The sequence below is a fragment of the Phalacrocorax aristotelis genome, chromosome 8 (assembly GCF_949628215.1).
Source record: "Phalacrocorax aristotelis chromosome 8, bGulAri2.1, whole genome shotgun sequence".
NCBI lineage: Eukaryota > Metazoa > Chordata > Aves > Suliformes > Phalacrocoracidae > Phalacrocorax > Phalacrocorax aristotelis.
Window position 1 is genome coordinate 210,805 of NC_134283.1, and position 15,228 is coordinate 226,032.

A 15,228-nucleotide genomic window follows, 5' to 3' on the forward strand; every position below is an offset into this window, starting at 1 on the left:
GTTTCTTAGGTATCTATCACCTAAGTCATATTTGAGAGAGAGAACACCAGTGCTAGTACACCATCGCAATCTGAAAAACTCAGTACACTCAGCCTGAAATCGTGCTCTGGTCACTTTTAATATTGAAGTCTGTCCTATAAACCTGGAATTCATTCTTTTGGTGAAATAAAATGGGCTTATTAAGGCAAAGATCGATTCCCCCCCCCTTTAGAATTATATTTTGGGTCTTTTGCTTATTGCACTGTGGCACTCAAAAAATTAAGGTGAATTGGGAAATTGCGGATTTTAAGCCAAATCCAAGTTACATTAAAAGCCAACAATAACATGATATAATGTGACTGCTACTTCAGAAGAATGCTGTCGTGAACACCAACTGATTTTCTGGGGAGTTAAGTGATGTATCCAAATGCCACAACTCTGTCTTAGACTACAGTGTTTCCCAGGACAAGTTTTTCCTGCTGAAAAAGTGAGAATGATTTGGTACGTTCATGTGGCTCAGACTGGTTACTTGAGACTTGTGTGGAAGACCAGACAAGCACTTAATGAGAGAATACAAGACAACATAGCAAATAGCATAGTCCTGATTTTTTTTAAAATCAGAAATTTTACCAGCTGGATTTGAAATCCAAGGACTGCTGATGACCAGGTTCATGAACAGAAGACTTATCACCTCCTGCAGGCAAAGCCTCCCATTCTAGTTTGGGTGGTGTACACATCTCAGCAGTACCATAACCTCACAATTCAATGGTCGTCTTGTTTAACCAAAGCTGCTCTAGAATTCAAAGTGAGAGGAAGGACACATAAAGTGGCCGCAACATAAAAAGATCAGGTGTAAGGCTCATATACCTTTTTATAATTCTAAGTGACACTTTAAGAATTTGTCTTTTTCAGGGCAATTAGTCACCTAATGCAAACTTCTGACTGTGCAGACAGTGCTTTTACCTTTGCAGAACTGTACAAACACATTGTCTACATACTCACTTGGTGCACTCGCTGTAGGAACTAAGACACAGAGCACAGCTTACTCAAGGTTGCTCTCTCTCATCTGTCCTGAACTCCTGAAAGGCACTGCTTATCCACAGATACTATTGCTTACGCAGGCACATGGGTTCAGGTCTAGGTTTCTTCAGTCCACTCTCCCATTAACAGGACCTGGAGATGTCACTGTATAATGGCTCTGCTTCAAGGTATTCTGGCTCTGCCTTCCCCCACAACAAAAATCCTGTTTTCTCTGCTTTGTCTTACCAAAGACACAGTTAGATTCCTTCCAATATGCTAGAGACAGTTCAGCTTTCCATGTTCGTATTAGGTCCCTGTACTATCAGGGAGCGTCAGGAACACTCTTTGTACCTCAGAGAAGTATACAGGTTTCTTCTTTGTGTTGTATGGATCAGCTATATTCGTAAACCTGGAATGGTGAGCAGAGTGGCAATGCACATGCCAGCACTTTGAGTTACAGACAATTCCAGCGGCAGAAATACTGGCTCTGCAAACTATTATCTGGAATTTGGGTATTCCCATTTGATTCCTTTCAGAGTTAATCAGCATTCATCAAAAATCGATAAATTCTGGCCTTTTGTAAGTAAAGGTACCAGTGAAGAACTGATTGCATGCATGAGGTTGAAGAGCAACAGACAGGAATCCCAAAGACGCAGTTTTTAAATGTCCCTTTTATTGTTGATTTCTCCATCTTACACTTCATAAAAGCAGAGTTTACTCTTCTGAACTTTTACAATGTAAACTTGACATTTGTTTCTAAACAGACATCCATGATCTCTGTTTTATGCATGTGCTAAAGGATGTAGCCATAGTTTTAAACATCATGCTCACCGCCTTGAAAGTTTGGTGTTTTTTTTTTCCCTCCTCCAAAAAGTATTCTAAGTCATCTTTGCTTGCATTAAGACAACTTTAAATTTTCATGTGACCACACTGCGTGGCTTTGGTGCTTCCAATAAAAATAAAATCTTACCAATTGTTGTATCGAGGAAACATAGCTAAAGAAGTGTAGTAAAGATATACTGAAATCAACAATCCTGCTTTTTCTCTGATTAAGCTTAGGAAGCAGAAGTTAAAGTAATTTCAAACCAGTACATTAAGAAGAATGCGTTATATGTTATTTTTATGTCATTTGTTTACTGGGTGACTGGAAACACTATGAAGTGTTTTTTCCAGCTGAACATTTGATACATGGAATTGATTGAGTCCACTGAAAAAAGGTATTCATAATAAAACTTAAGCCACTCAAGCCGACATTCATTAATGTAGGGGTATAATTAGCAAGGTACTGAAAAGAGTCTATGTTTGCTCAGAAACAGGCTTCTTGGCACATAAAGTAGGAAGCCCTTTACTATGAGTTTGGTAAGAACAGGCTTCTGAGACTCCATGCTTTTAGCTGAATATGTTAAGGTCCATTTTAAAGGGACTTTAAAAGAAATACAGTGTCAGTGCACTTTCTGGTGCAGTATGAGTCCTACTTCTCTATGCCAGCCTGCCTGCTCTAAGTTTGGATAAACCCTGTGCAAAGAACAATACCTTGCTTTCAGTGGACTTACTACCACGATGCCAGCGCTGTCTGCTCGCCATGGATTTTGGCATTCAGCAACAGTATCCCCAGTAGTAAGACTGATTTCCACAATATACATCCCACCCTTTGCAGGGATTAGGTTTAGATCTAGGAATATAGATATCCATAGTGCTATGGCAGCAGGTGATCTGTAAATGTCACTAAAGCCTAAATGTTGGCTACAACTTCTGATGTCTCCTTTATGAATCTAGCTTCAAACCTTCATTTACACAATACAAGATTGAGATCTGCCTCTTCTGCATTGAGTTAGTATTATTCCAGGCTTACAGATGATGAAATGGAAAATAAGACTCTGTAAAGATACAGAAACAGCACCTGAAAAGTCTTTCCAACAACTAAGAATAAGAGCTTTGTTTTAAACAATAGGATTCATGCTTAGAGGATCCCTGTCTTAGTGGTGTCCGGAAAGAAACTACGTCCCTGAGCAAACATCCTGTAATCATCCACAGCTGCTTTAAAATGGTTTTAGTCTTGGTGATCAGGACTGCGCTATCCAAAAGAAAAGCATGACAAAGTGAAATTTGGATAGGGACAGACCTTGTGCTGAAGGAATCACCAGCAATATAGGAGAAACTCAGCTTGTATGGTATACAGACTTAGTAGTGCATCCGAATAATTCAGTGTGCTAGGCTCTGTTTAGTGGTAAGAGATGTATGGCTTCAACTTCAAAGGGCTTCTTCAGAAACACTGACATTCGTCTAGTGCTGCACCCGGAAACCAGGAAAACCCTGCTAGCTGAATAACAAGGTGCCCGCTGTCCCTGCCCACTCACCCACCCCTTACAAGGCATGAGTGTACACGGGGCATTTGAAGAAACAGAATTTCATGGATAAGAGAAATGCTGCAACAAAACACCAGCCTATGAAAGCTAAATAATTAACAGTAATACTGACTATAACAGAAATTGAAAGAAAGGCTCATGCCTATATCATCTTTCCCACTGCTGACCAGTTCTGCATCTAGAGCTGCCTTGCTGAGCAGCTAACCTCCCCCACTCACCATTGTGCAATTCATGCTGCAACTTTCATCCTAAGCGCTGCAGGGTGGTCTCTGTGGGGACTCTGAAGTGTCTCGTGCCCCCTCAGAAGGCCACACAGGATCTGGAATGCTGATGCCTACCTCAGTGAAGGTGATTAGAGCTGCTTCTAGGCTGGGAAGCTTTCCCACTTTTCTAGGCTGCTACTCCTGGTTGTCACAGAGCTGATTGTTTACTGGGGATGGCTCATTGGTTCATTCCACCCAGCTGCTGTGAATTTGTCAGAAGAGCCTTCTTCCTACTATTAGAGATTGGTATTCAGTTAGGGTGAATCCTTCTCTGTCATCCTTCAAACGCACACAATAGGTAGAGGCTGGACATTGTTTCTTGCCTGTACAACTTCAGACATGAACACAGTCACTATATCCCCTAATTTTAAAATTCAGCAGTATATATTTCTCTTTTTAAGAAAATATTGCAACTTTTTAATAACATGCAAATGAGGTCTAGTCCTCCAGGTAGACATTGTCACTCTTCTACAGCAGGCACCAAATGCCCTTCTGGCAAGTTTAATATGAGCACCCCTCACCAGAGCTACCCTGGCATGAGAAGGGCAGCTGACCGACAAAGTGAACAGGGCCTTGGGGCAAGGAGCTGCAGCTAGGGCAGACAGGGAAGAAGAGCATCGGGGGGAGGAGGAGCAATGAACCGGGGATGGGGGGGGGCGGGTTGTTGGTGGAGAGGGAAGAGGAACACAGCTTCCCATGGCCCTGAATGCCCTGATCCTGCCTGCAGGCTCCTCAGATGACCTCTAATGCCCAGCCTTGCCTTAATGACCTTCTCTCAAGGATGCACAGCCTCAGAATCAAGCCTCATCCCTTGTTGATGCTTGTGATCCTGCCTTAGGCCAGCTGCCTTGCTGTCTGCAGGGTAGTGGAAATATTGCAGCTCTGGAGCAATATCTGAATGCACTGTTAAATAGATGCATGTTAAAGGGACTCTGCAATTTACACACAAAAGAGGATGTTTGGGGGGAGGTTTGTGTAGGCATTTCACTCCCCAAGTCTGGTAACAAGCTTTTCTCCTTGTCTTATAGAACACTGTTAAAAACAGGTAAAAGTAATTCTGTTGTTCAGGTTTGAGCTCCATATTCCCATTGGAGGCAGGAGAACGGTGTCGCCAATGGAGATGGTGAAGAATGGCAGAGTCTATTAAATATAATTTTGTTGTGCTCTAAGACAGGAAATACTCTCACCAAATAATTCAATAGGATAACTTCCTGTTCTCCTCTTGGCTTCTTCTGTCCACTGCCATAAACCTATCTTCCCAGTTCCAGTATTTATAGCAATAGAACCCGTGTCTTTACCTTGTCCTTTCAGTCTCAACCTTAGCATGAATCCTTCTCAGTCACATATATGGACTGTGAGAACTCCCAGGGGAACAACTATTCTTGGTTTGAAAGCTAGAAGACAGAATTATTTCAGCTCAAAAATAAATGGATTCACATAGTCCCAGAAATGGATCGCAATACGCAAACCCTGGAGTTTTTATTTTCAACTATAGGTTTATTCCCTTTTCCCATTTTATACTAAGTGGACACACATATCTACCCAACATTGCCACCAAGGCTGGATGCCCAGTCACAGGAATGGAGCAAAACAGAAACCAGTCTTGAAAACGCAACCATTCTGAAAAAAGGATCCTTCTAGAAACCAATGTCTGGTCATCCTGTGTCACTTCTGGCATTACATATGCTGGGTGGCAGCATGACAAATAATGCTCTCTTTATTCAGATTCCATTTATATCCCCTCTTCCTTTGCAGTGCAATTGCTCCATGTGGTTTCAATAGTATGTAGCTGCCGTCTGTGAGGGGTTTGCGCTCTGCCATCGGTCCCACCCTTTTGGCATTGTTTGCTCCAACCTACACGTACTTCCTCTTTCGCATAAACCATGGACTTAATTTGGAAAACAGGCTTGCATTACTTCAGCCTGCATTGTGGCTGAGCCTCCAGGGGCCTTAGAGAGCGACCCTGTGCTGCTGAGAAAGCTCTCATGAGTGCAGTCGGGGTTCCTGTGTTACTTGTCCTTGCATAGCACGTCCATGCACGCACTTTCACACACACGTGTGTGCACCTCTGTCCTCTTTTGCAGTTCTCCACTCTTCAGCTCCACTCTGCAGCCTTCAGAGAGTAGGTACAGAGAACCACTTTTCTGCCTTCAGAATTTGTTACTCAGAGGAGTCCTGGGGAAACAAAAGATCCAGGGACCTATTTTTTTGCTCTTCTTCAGACTGAACAAGCCGGTAGCCCAGCAAGTCCATTGCATCCTTGCACACATTTTGGACTTTTTCTATCTTCTGGAAGGGAAGGGTGTTCCTCCAGGCTTCGGATACTCTCCGCGCATCTCTGGACCCAATATCAAAGGCCTGTGCTCCTTGCCCCTTCCCATGGGTGATGTTGTGCACCCAATTCTGAAGTTCTGGTGTGAAATGGAGTTCTGCAAACCTGTACATCTGAGCAGCCCTTGCTAGCGGGTTTCTGACAATGTCTTCATAGCGAACCAGAAGGTAGCGGTCTTTCAGGAAGCTGGGAATGGCCTGCCTGCCTGCCTTGTAAATCTCAACATGGCTTTTGCAGATTACTTGCATTGTGTTGTAGGGCCCCATTTCTCCCTCTGTCCTCTGGGACCCCACAACAATGTTACTGTCACGTTTCAGGTTTGCCATTGTTTTCTCTCGGGATGTGAACACAGCCCGAGGATCACGTACCAAGTGAATGATTCTGAGGTTCAAGGACGGATCAGTGAGAAGGGGGTAGAGAACTTTCAGGTCAAAGAACCGAACCTCCTTGACGACAACGTGGCTGTAGGTTTTACAAGCTTCCTCCACCTTGCTGAACGGGTACTTGCCACAGATCGTTCTGCAATTGCCTGCTGTGATTATGTCACTGCGACTGAATGAGTCACAGGCAGGGGGGGAGCACAAGGCTCGGCTTGTTTCCCACTTAAATAAATCAGACTTTTTCTTCTGGCTAGACATGTAAGCATCAAACACAGACATGTCACACAGAAAGACTGATCTGACTAGGTCCCGCACTGCCATGTGCAAGACTTTGGCACTGTTCTGGTACATTGTAACCCACACATGCCATGCAGGCTCCATCAGGTAGAAGACGCTGGGGTGCTGGCTGAAGATTTGTCCAGTGAAGGAGGATCCTGATCGCCAGGAGGACAGAATGAGGATGTGGACTGGAGAAGGTTTTTCTTCCAAGGGGGCATTGCTGCTACAGGGTAGGAAGTGGAAGTGGATCAGAAGGAAGGACAGAATTGCCAGAACCAGGAGCACCTGTACCGTTCTAGACTTCTTCATGGTTGCAAGGGACCTGCAGGGACAGAGGAAGTTCAGTATCACAGATCATGAAGAAGGCAGGATATGGTGCATCAGTCTCCTGCCAATCCCTCTGCAGCCTCATGGTTTTGGAAAGCTGCCACACTACCAGTGATAGTGTGACAACCACAGCACAAGGTGACTTTGGAAAGGACATAAATACTGCAGGGCTGAAGTATTTTCTGTAAGATAAACACTGTTTGTCAGTAAGCCATTCTAATGCAATCTTAGAAGATCCCTGAAAAGCTTGTCTGCACTTTTATCAAAGTTTAAGAGTTAGTTCGGTGTACTAAAATAAGTCGGTACACACAATCCCTGCAGACATGATCCTGACAATTTTTATGGAGGAAAGATGGAACAAACAGTTTTTGTAGATAATGCAACAGTTGCACATTGTTACTTTTACACCCCTGCTCTGACCACCATTTACAATTACGTTTATGCCAGGATGCTGTAAAAATACATTGTAGGTTTCCATTTCTTCTGCTTATATTCTTTTTGGAATTTCAGGAAACATTTATTGTCATCACAGGCAAAACCTCACATACCAAAGGGTTGTGGTTTAACCCCAGCTAGCAACTAGGCACCATGCAGCTGGTTGCTCACTCCCTCCCCAGTGGGCTGGGGAGAGAATCCGAAAAGTGAGAAAACTCATGGGTTGAGTTAAAGACAGTTTAATAGGTAAAGCAGAAGCCATGCATGCAAGCAAAGCAACACAAGGAATCCATTCACTACTTCCCATTGGCAGGCAGGTGTTCAGCTATCTCCAGGAAAGCAGGGCTCTATCATGCATAACAGTGATTTGAGAAGACAAATGACATGAACTCCAGATGTCACCGCCTTCCTTCTTCTTCCCCCAGCTTCATATGCTGAGCACAATGTCATACGGTGTGGGACATCCCTTTGGTCAGTTGGGGTCAGCTGTCTCAGCCGTGTCCCCTCCCAACTCATAGATTTATAGAATTATTAAGGTTGGAAAAGACCTCTAGGAGCATCAAGTCCAACCGCCAACCAACACCCCCAGGCCTCCTAAACCATGCCCTGAAGTGCCACATCTACGTATTTTATTTTTTGAACACCCCCAGGGATGGTGACTCCCCCACCTCTCTGGGCAGCCTGTTCCAATGACTGACCACTCTTTCAGTAAAGAAATTTTTCCTAATATCCAATCTAAGCCTCCCCTGACACAGCTGGAGGCCATTTCCTCTTGTCCTATCACTAGTAACTTGGGAGAATAGACCAACACACACCTTGCAACAACCTTCTTTCAGGCAGTTGCAGAGAGCAATAAAGTTTCCCCTCAGCCTCCTCTTCTCCAGGCTAAACCCCCCCAGCTCCCCCAGCCGCTCCCCAGCACACTTGTGCTCCAGACCCTGCCCCAGCTCCACTGCCCTTCTCTGGACACGCTCCAGCCCCTCAAGGGCCTTCTTGTCCCAAGGGGCCCAAACCTGAGCCCAGCATTCGAGGTGGGGCCTCCCCAGGGCCGAGCACAGGGGCCCCATCCCTGCCCTGCTCCTGCTGGCCACACCAGTGCTGACACAAGCCCGGGGGCTGGTGGCCTCCTTGGCCACCTGGGCACTGCTGGCTCATGCCTAGCCGGCTGTCAGCCAGCACCCCCAGGGCCTTCTCCCCCGGGCACTTCCCAGCCCCTCTGCCCCAGGCCTGGAGCGCTGCCTGGGGTTGGTGTGACCCAAGGGCAGGAGCCGGTACTTGGCCTTGTTAAACCTCGTACAATTGACCTCGGCCCATCGATCCAGCCTGTTCAGGTCCCTCTGCAACACTCCCGCCCAACTTGGTGCCACCTGCAAACTTACTGAGGGCGCACTCGATGCCCTCATCCAGAACATTGAGTCCCTAGTTGGTGGTGGGGCACTCTGAGAACCAGAAAAGACCCTAACTCTGTGTAAGCACTGCTCAGCACTAACAAAAACTTCCCTGTATTATCAACACTATTTTCAGCAAAAATCCAAAACATAGCCCCATACTAGCTAATATGAAGAAAATTAACTCTATCCCAGCCAAAACCAGCACACAAAGGAAGTCATTTGGCACTCTAATAAACCCAAGAACAGCAATATCTCCTCCACAGTCAGATAGGCGATTTTGCTAGAAAGGTCCATGAGGGTTTATGTCATCCATCTTTGTGTAGGCCAGTTCACCTACAACTAACTCCTTTCCTAGCCTAACTCCTTTTTAAATATTGTTTCCTGCTACCCTTCTCTCCAATCCCACTCACCCTGTAGGTCTTTTATGACAAGAGGTACAACACAATATGTTAGTCCAACTCAAAGGTCTGCCCAAAGCTGGCTCTTTATTTCTCACATTAAACATCTATTCTGCCTGTTGAGGATAACTTCATTATTGGAAGATGTCCATTGTGCTGCCTGGGGACAATTCATTGCCTGAGTAAATGCAGGCACAGGAATCTGCGGGAAGTACACGGTCAGGGATGGGATCTGAGGCAGAAAGGATTAATGTAATTTTAAAATGTACATTAAAGCGTGCTCTGACAACTGTTCCTCTCTTGTGCACTCTCGTCCCCTCCCCCATCCACACCTGATTGTGCCTTGAATACAGGTGGGTGCATGCAGCAGTGGCCACTCCTGGGGACAGGCTCCTTCGGTAGCACAGAAGTCCACACAGTGTGGTGTGCTGCCCTGTCATCACGTGCCAGGCTGGCAGTTTAGTTGTGCTGCAGTGGCAACAGACCTTTCTGGCCAGTGCAAATGCTTTAAATTTCCCAAGGTGAAATAAAATTAAAAAACCTTACTGGTTCTCAGTCATGGTCAGGCCTTCCAGGTGCTTCCACAGCCAGACAGGATAGAGAGCAGGGTCTTTAGGGCTGCAGGGCAAGCTGGAAGCCCTCCTGGACAGAGCAGCCCAGGTCCTTACAGATTTGTACACTGCTTTTGTGCAGCCCACGATTGCACTGAATTCAGGCAGCCATACCAACGCAGAGCAGCTGCCTCCCTACTAAACCAGTAGAGGTATAAAGCATGCCCCAGCTGGCCATAATGCAGATGTTGCTTCCCCATGTGCTTACCATGGTACCTTCTTGGTCCATGGTAATGTGTGAATGTTCCCAGTCAAAATTTCCCTAACCTGCTCCTTATGCCTTGCCTCAATTTCCCTCTGCAGCAAAGCTTTCAGACTAATTTGCATGGAGGTGCCTCTTCTCATGATTTCAGTTGCTGGAGCACTAACATTTAGATTTCCAGGTACAGTCATTGCTGTTGAACAACTAGGAACTGTACTCATAATTCCATCCACCATATATGCATGAATTGGTTTGTTAATCTATCTGCTGTGCATTCATTTCGAGCTTAGGGTGTATAAGGCAGCAATTACAATTTCCCAGAGCCAGGACAATAGCCAGCCCATTGGGTAAGCCTGGTTGTTGCCAATAAGTGCTACCACAATATGAGTTTTATTTCAGTAATGTCAGGCAAGGATGGGGCTGGGTGTTTAGTGAGGGACCACATGCTTCTGGTCTCCTGGACAAGAAGCCCACTGATTTTTTTGGTTATACAAATGGACTGTAGTGTTCAGGTCTGACAAGAAGCTGATTCAAGTCAACATGCGGACCAATCCTAGGAAGCACTGCAAACAAAGACTGTTGTAAAAAGAAGTCATATATCAGCTTCCTCCTTGCAAATGAATACAGCAGTGTTTACCAAAAGTCCTGGCTTCCAAATGAACTTTGATGGTATCGCTACCATTTGGCACCATTAATATCATTAGTCTAACTCCCGACAGAGTTCTTGGATTATAGCCAGAAGCTCTTAATTGAGAAAACCTCTGTTGAGCAGACGTGAACACTGGCATTAATACAACCAGGCAGATTTAAAACTGCAGAAATCATTATTTCTCTGGAACCTGTGTGTGAATACTCTACAAGAATGGATTCAGTTTTGGGGGGGGAAGCAAGGGTGTGCTTTTAAATCTAGAATCAAGCCAGGGCGGAACAGCTGGATATTTTAGATATTTCAGAGACTATGCAGACCAGCCCTGTGACTGGTCTTCGTGTTTGCCTGAGAAATGGCCTCATGTGGGGCCACAGCCTCAACAGCTTCTTCACACTTATACAAGAAGCAGTGATGATTGCTGCCCTGACCAGTCTATCCCACAGGGAGGGGAGAAGGACTGAAATGAGTTGTGTGTGCCTGGTGAAGTAGAATAGAGGAGCAGTAAAGAGCGGTAGAGGTTCTAGCAGACATTTCCTAATATGAAAGAAATACTAATTACATAACCTTATTTTTCACCACTCTATCTCTCAATCATGGCAGCTGGGATGTTTCTAAACTAATGTTTCCCCTACAGCAAACACTGAGAGCCACAAGTGAGTCAGTTAACTTCATATTGCAAAAGTGAAATATGAAGCCCCTGCAAAGCTGCAGAGTAAAGATCAGCCCACAATGATTGAGGCAATTTCTGCTACAGAACAAAAAAAGGCACACAGTTACTGTCCGCTGGCAGAGAGATGAGCCAGGATTTGGCTGAGAGCAGAAAGAACGGGAAGAATCTCAAGGTACTAAGAGTGAAGAACAGAAACTACTGAGAAGTACGACAGTCCAGTGTCACCATGTTAAAGCCTCCCACAGCACACACAGGAGAACGCACAGAACTGGGATCTGCCTGCCTGAGCAGCTAGAGTCTCAAAAAAAACCCCAACAAATGAATGGAGTTTTAAGCTTTTCCAGAAACACACAGGGGCCTTAGAGAAAGATTTATCCTGGCAAAGAAAGAGCATTACAGAAAGCAGCAAGCAGCCCCAGGGAGACATACCCACCAAACACACTCTGAACATGGGCGGCATGTCCCCAGAATAGGGGGTTGTTGAACCTGTGCATGTGTGAGGTGGGGGTGACAGTGCAGCCCAAAATACCTCATGCTGTGCAGACTGTGGCTGAGTGCTCTGCAAGTCTGGGGGAGCTCTCCAGACCTGCACAGATCCCTTACTGCTGTCGTGGCAGTAGTGTAGCGAAGAGGATCCAGAGCCAGGGAAGACCCAGACACTGCTTTTTGATGGCACTGATGGTTGCTCATAGTTTTATCAAATCCTTCTTCAATTTGGCCTGATCAGCTTCTGCAGAATTAGAAGTAGCATCTGCCCATTGAGAGAAGAGATGGTGTGACTGTAGTGGGAAATGCCGAGAAGGGGCACTGAGAAGGCAGTCTGGAGAAGCAGGAACTACCCTCTAAACCACACCAACAGCTTCTGTCTGGAGGACGAATCACGTAGCAATTTACTGGCGTCCGTATGTTTACAGCTTTTCACAGAAATTACCTCCCAGTTCAGGCTGCTGATCACGAGCAGTGAATGCGGTTCTGGGCACCAAAGCATCCGCACCAGATACCAATAAATGGTTGAAAATCTCACCTTAACAAGTCTTCTTGAAGCACCACCAGATCTGTCTCAGGCAAAGTTGCCCTCACACACATACACAGCTGTGGTACACACTCCTCCAGGCAGCCAAACATCCACAAGACTGCACAGATGTGCATTCATCTACTGGCATTCCACCTTCACACCAGGTTCTCATATACACAGGTACTCACTACTGCTCATGCCTATACTTCTGCCCGCTCCCTCCTGTCCCCTTTCTTTGTGTATGTCGCAGCTCTAAGAATGACTGCTCTACAATGCCCGCCTACTTTGACTAGCCTTAAACTAGAAAACTCCACCCTGCGTTAAGCAGCAAAGCATGGGAATGGCAGTTTCTTGCAGGAGCACAAATGACCAAACGCTACTAGTAAAGGAGAAGGGCCAGGAAATTCATGAAGAAGACTGAGAGGTGTTTTTATGATAAGTCCCATTGCAAGCCCCAAAAGAGACTGCTTTCCATAAAAGGAGGGACAGGGATGTCTGTGGAGTGTCAGACCAAAGGGCAAACAGGAACTCTTGTTGCAGGGAGGACCAGCTTGCCCACCAGGAGTGCAGAGATAGCGCATATTTGCCTACCACTGCTCTGCTGCTTGCCATGTTGTCAGCAGATGCACATTCACATGAAGTCTTTTTGACTCTTCTGTCTGTGCCTTGCTTGAGTTAAACATTTGGGGACTGGGAAAGAAAATTGTGTGAAAGGAGAACCTGTGAAAGGAGCAGCTGGAGTTGGCCTGTTAATGATTCACAAGGGTACTGGAGCTGCAATGGGGCTGTGCCAGGTAAGGTAGTGAAGCAGGGCAGCACTGGACTCAAGAGAAATGCATGGTATTCTGCGACCATGCAGAGACAATTGCTTTGGGTCATTCCTATTCCAGGTCTCATTGTTTCTGTCACACTGGAGAGGTGTAGACCTTCTCTTGATGGTGTCCCCTGTCCTCAAGGATCTCAGTATGCTGCTCTGAGAGCAAGTGGAGTATAGAAGACAGCAGAAGCAAAAAATCTGGGCAAGGCTGGTCCTTCCAGCAGGAGGGACAACCTGAATAGGGCAGATCATGTTCCCTTTCACTTGCTACATTGCAAACACAGATGGTCAAGCCCTGGTAATCCTGGGCTGGGAAACAGGATGAGGAGCTGGCAGTGGTCCAGGTTGGGCCCTGCAGAGAGAACCATGCAATGTTCTGTGCAACCTGGATTTCAGCTATGTGTTCCTATGCCCTGCACTGACACCATTTGTATGGAGGATTTACCTGTATGTCATTAAGTGTTACAAAGCTGTTTTGTAAAGGTCACACCACTTGAGTGGCTCTTCCTAAAGCCTTATTCCTCCCTGACCAATAGCTGCATGGAGACAGACGTACCAAAACTCCTGTTCTACCTGCATGTAGGTTGCCCAAGACATGCAAGTCCTTTGGCACTGATATTCAGGCTTCATGACAGCACTGAACACTCCTGCACAGTACTCTAGTCACAGGGCCAAGTGAATTTTTTCAGTTGCACAGATCCCAAGTGCTTATTACTTGGCTGGGCTCTGCAGAAGGTAGCCTCTGTGGCATGAGCAGTTGCACAGAGGAGGAGAATGTACTATTCCTTGGAGATGAGGCTTGGGAGGGCACATTGTTCTGGCACGCTGCATTTCCTGAGACCGGCACATTGTGGAAAGTGAAGGAGGAATCCTCTGGCTCCTGAAAAATGGGCATCATTCTCCCTGTATGTCTGACTCATAAGCTTTATGAACAAAAGCAGAAGCATATGGCAGTCAGCCTTTGCTTGATGCAGGTCAGCCTGTATCACCTGGCCTTGTACACCTTGCTTCCACCTCACACAATGGCTGATTGCATTTCTGCTATCTACCCTCTTTCCATGATTAAAGCTGTTTTCTGGGGTCTTGGAGACTAGTGAGCCCTGTGAACTGCCCACACAGCCAGACTTGCCATTTCTTATACCCTGAAGAAGCAATGTGCTGTGCTCCCCAGCACACCTGACCCAGTGCAGCGGCAATGGGAGTAGGCTAAGGAGTAACACCAGAGGTATGGCCTAGAGGTAACTCCTCAGTCCTGACACTGGAGGAGATTCCCTCCCTGAGGGCATGTCTTTAATAGTCTGATGAGAAAAACAGTGTAACCAGCTCAGCCGAAAGGTTTGACCAGCCCTGTGTTCTGTCTTCTGCCGTCATCAAGAGCAGATGCCCGGGGAAGAGAACAAGAAGCACGTTTCCTCTGTAGGTGCTCTCCTGGCCTGCAGCAGTATCTGGAGTACATGATTGACCTCTCTGAGTGGTAGGTGTCCAAAATAAGCTGGTGAGTGATGCCCTAGAAATTCCTGTTTCTTTCGGTTGGTTGTGGCAAGAGTGGGGGTGATGTTTGTGAATAGACATCTGCACTGAATATGTCTAAAATCAGTTGAGATCAAGTTTGTCTCTGCATTTCACAGCACCTAGAATCTTTTTCTATTCACTTGTCCAATCATGTTTTGAACTCACAGATATTTTTGGCTTCAACAGTATTCCCTGGCAATGAGAATATGTCCAGCTGCATGTTGTGAGAACTACTTCTCTCTGTTTTGAACCTGGCGTATAAAAACTGTATTTGGTAATACCACCATTTTTTCAAGAGACACAGTAAGTAATTTCTTCCTATCCACAGTCTTTAAGCTATACAGGATTTTAGTATCTGTTTTTATATGCCCTGTAGAAGACAATTTGTCTTATACCAGGTTGATAGCTAAAGCAGCTCATGGGAATCATGCTGTGGAAGTCTCTGTCTCTGTCCACTGATTGCAAAAGGAGCCCACACAACTAAGTCAGAGGAGCAATATTAACCCTGGCACTATCTGTCACATGCAAGACAGACCACAACCCTGTGCAACACACAAGGAGGACTCAGACTGTTGAAAGGCC

At 45.8% G+C, this 15,228-nt stretch overlaps 1 protein-coding gene across 3 annotated transcripts; it reads right to left on the minus strand.

The window, feature by feature from the left end:
* Positions 1 to 5,070: 5,070 nt before the first annotated feature.
* Positions 5,071 to 12,579, minus strand: LOC142060788 (carbohydrate sulfotransferase 4-like). Of its 3 annotated transcripts, none has more exons than XM_075101027.1 (2): positions 12,327 to 12,558; positions 5,071 to 6,941 (listed from the first exon to the last, which is right to left on the minus strand). In XM_075101027.1, the coding sequence occupies exons 1-2, from the start codon at positions 12,449 to 12,451 to the stop codon at positions 5,789 to 5,791; spliced, it is 1,278 nt and encodes a 425-aa protein (XP_074957128.1). In that variant the 5' UTR covers positions 12,452 to 12,558; the 3' UTR covers positions 5,071 to 5,788. The 3 variants fall into 3 exon arrangements, with proteins under 3 accessions (XP_074957128.1, XP_074957129.1, XP_074957130.1); XM_075101028.1 differs by having other exon boundaries at positions 11,832 to 12,547; XM_075101029.1 differs by having other exon boundaries at positions 5,086 to 6,941; positions 12,518 to 12,579.
* Between the last annotated feature and the right edge of the window lie 2,649 nt (positions 12,580 to 15,228).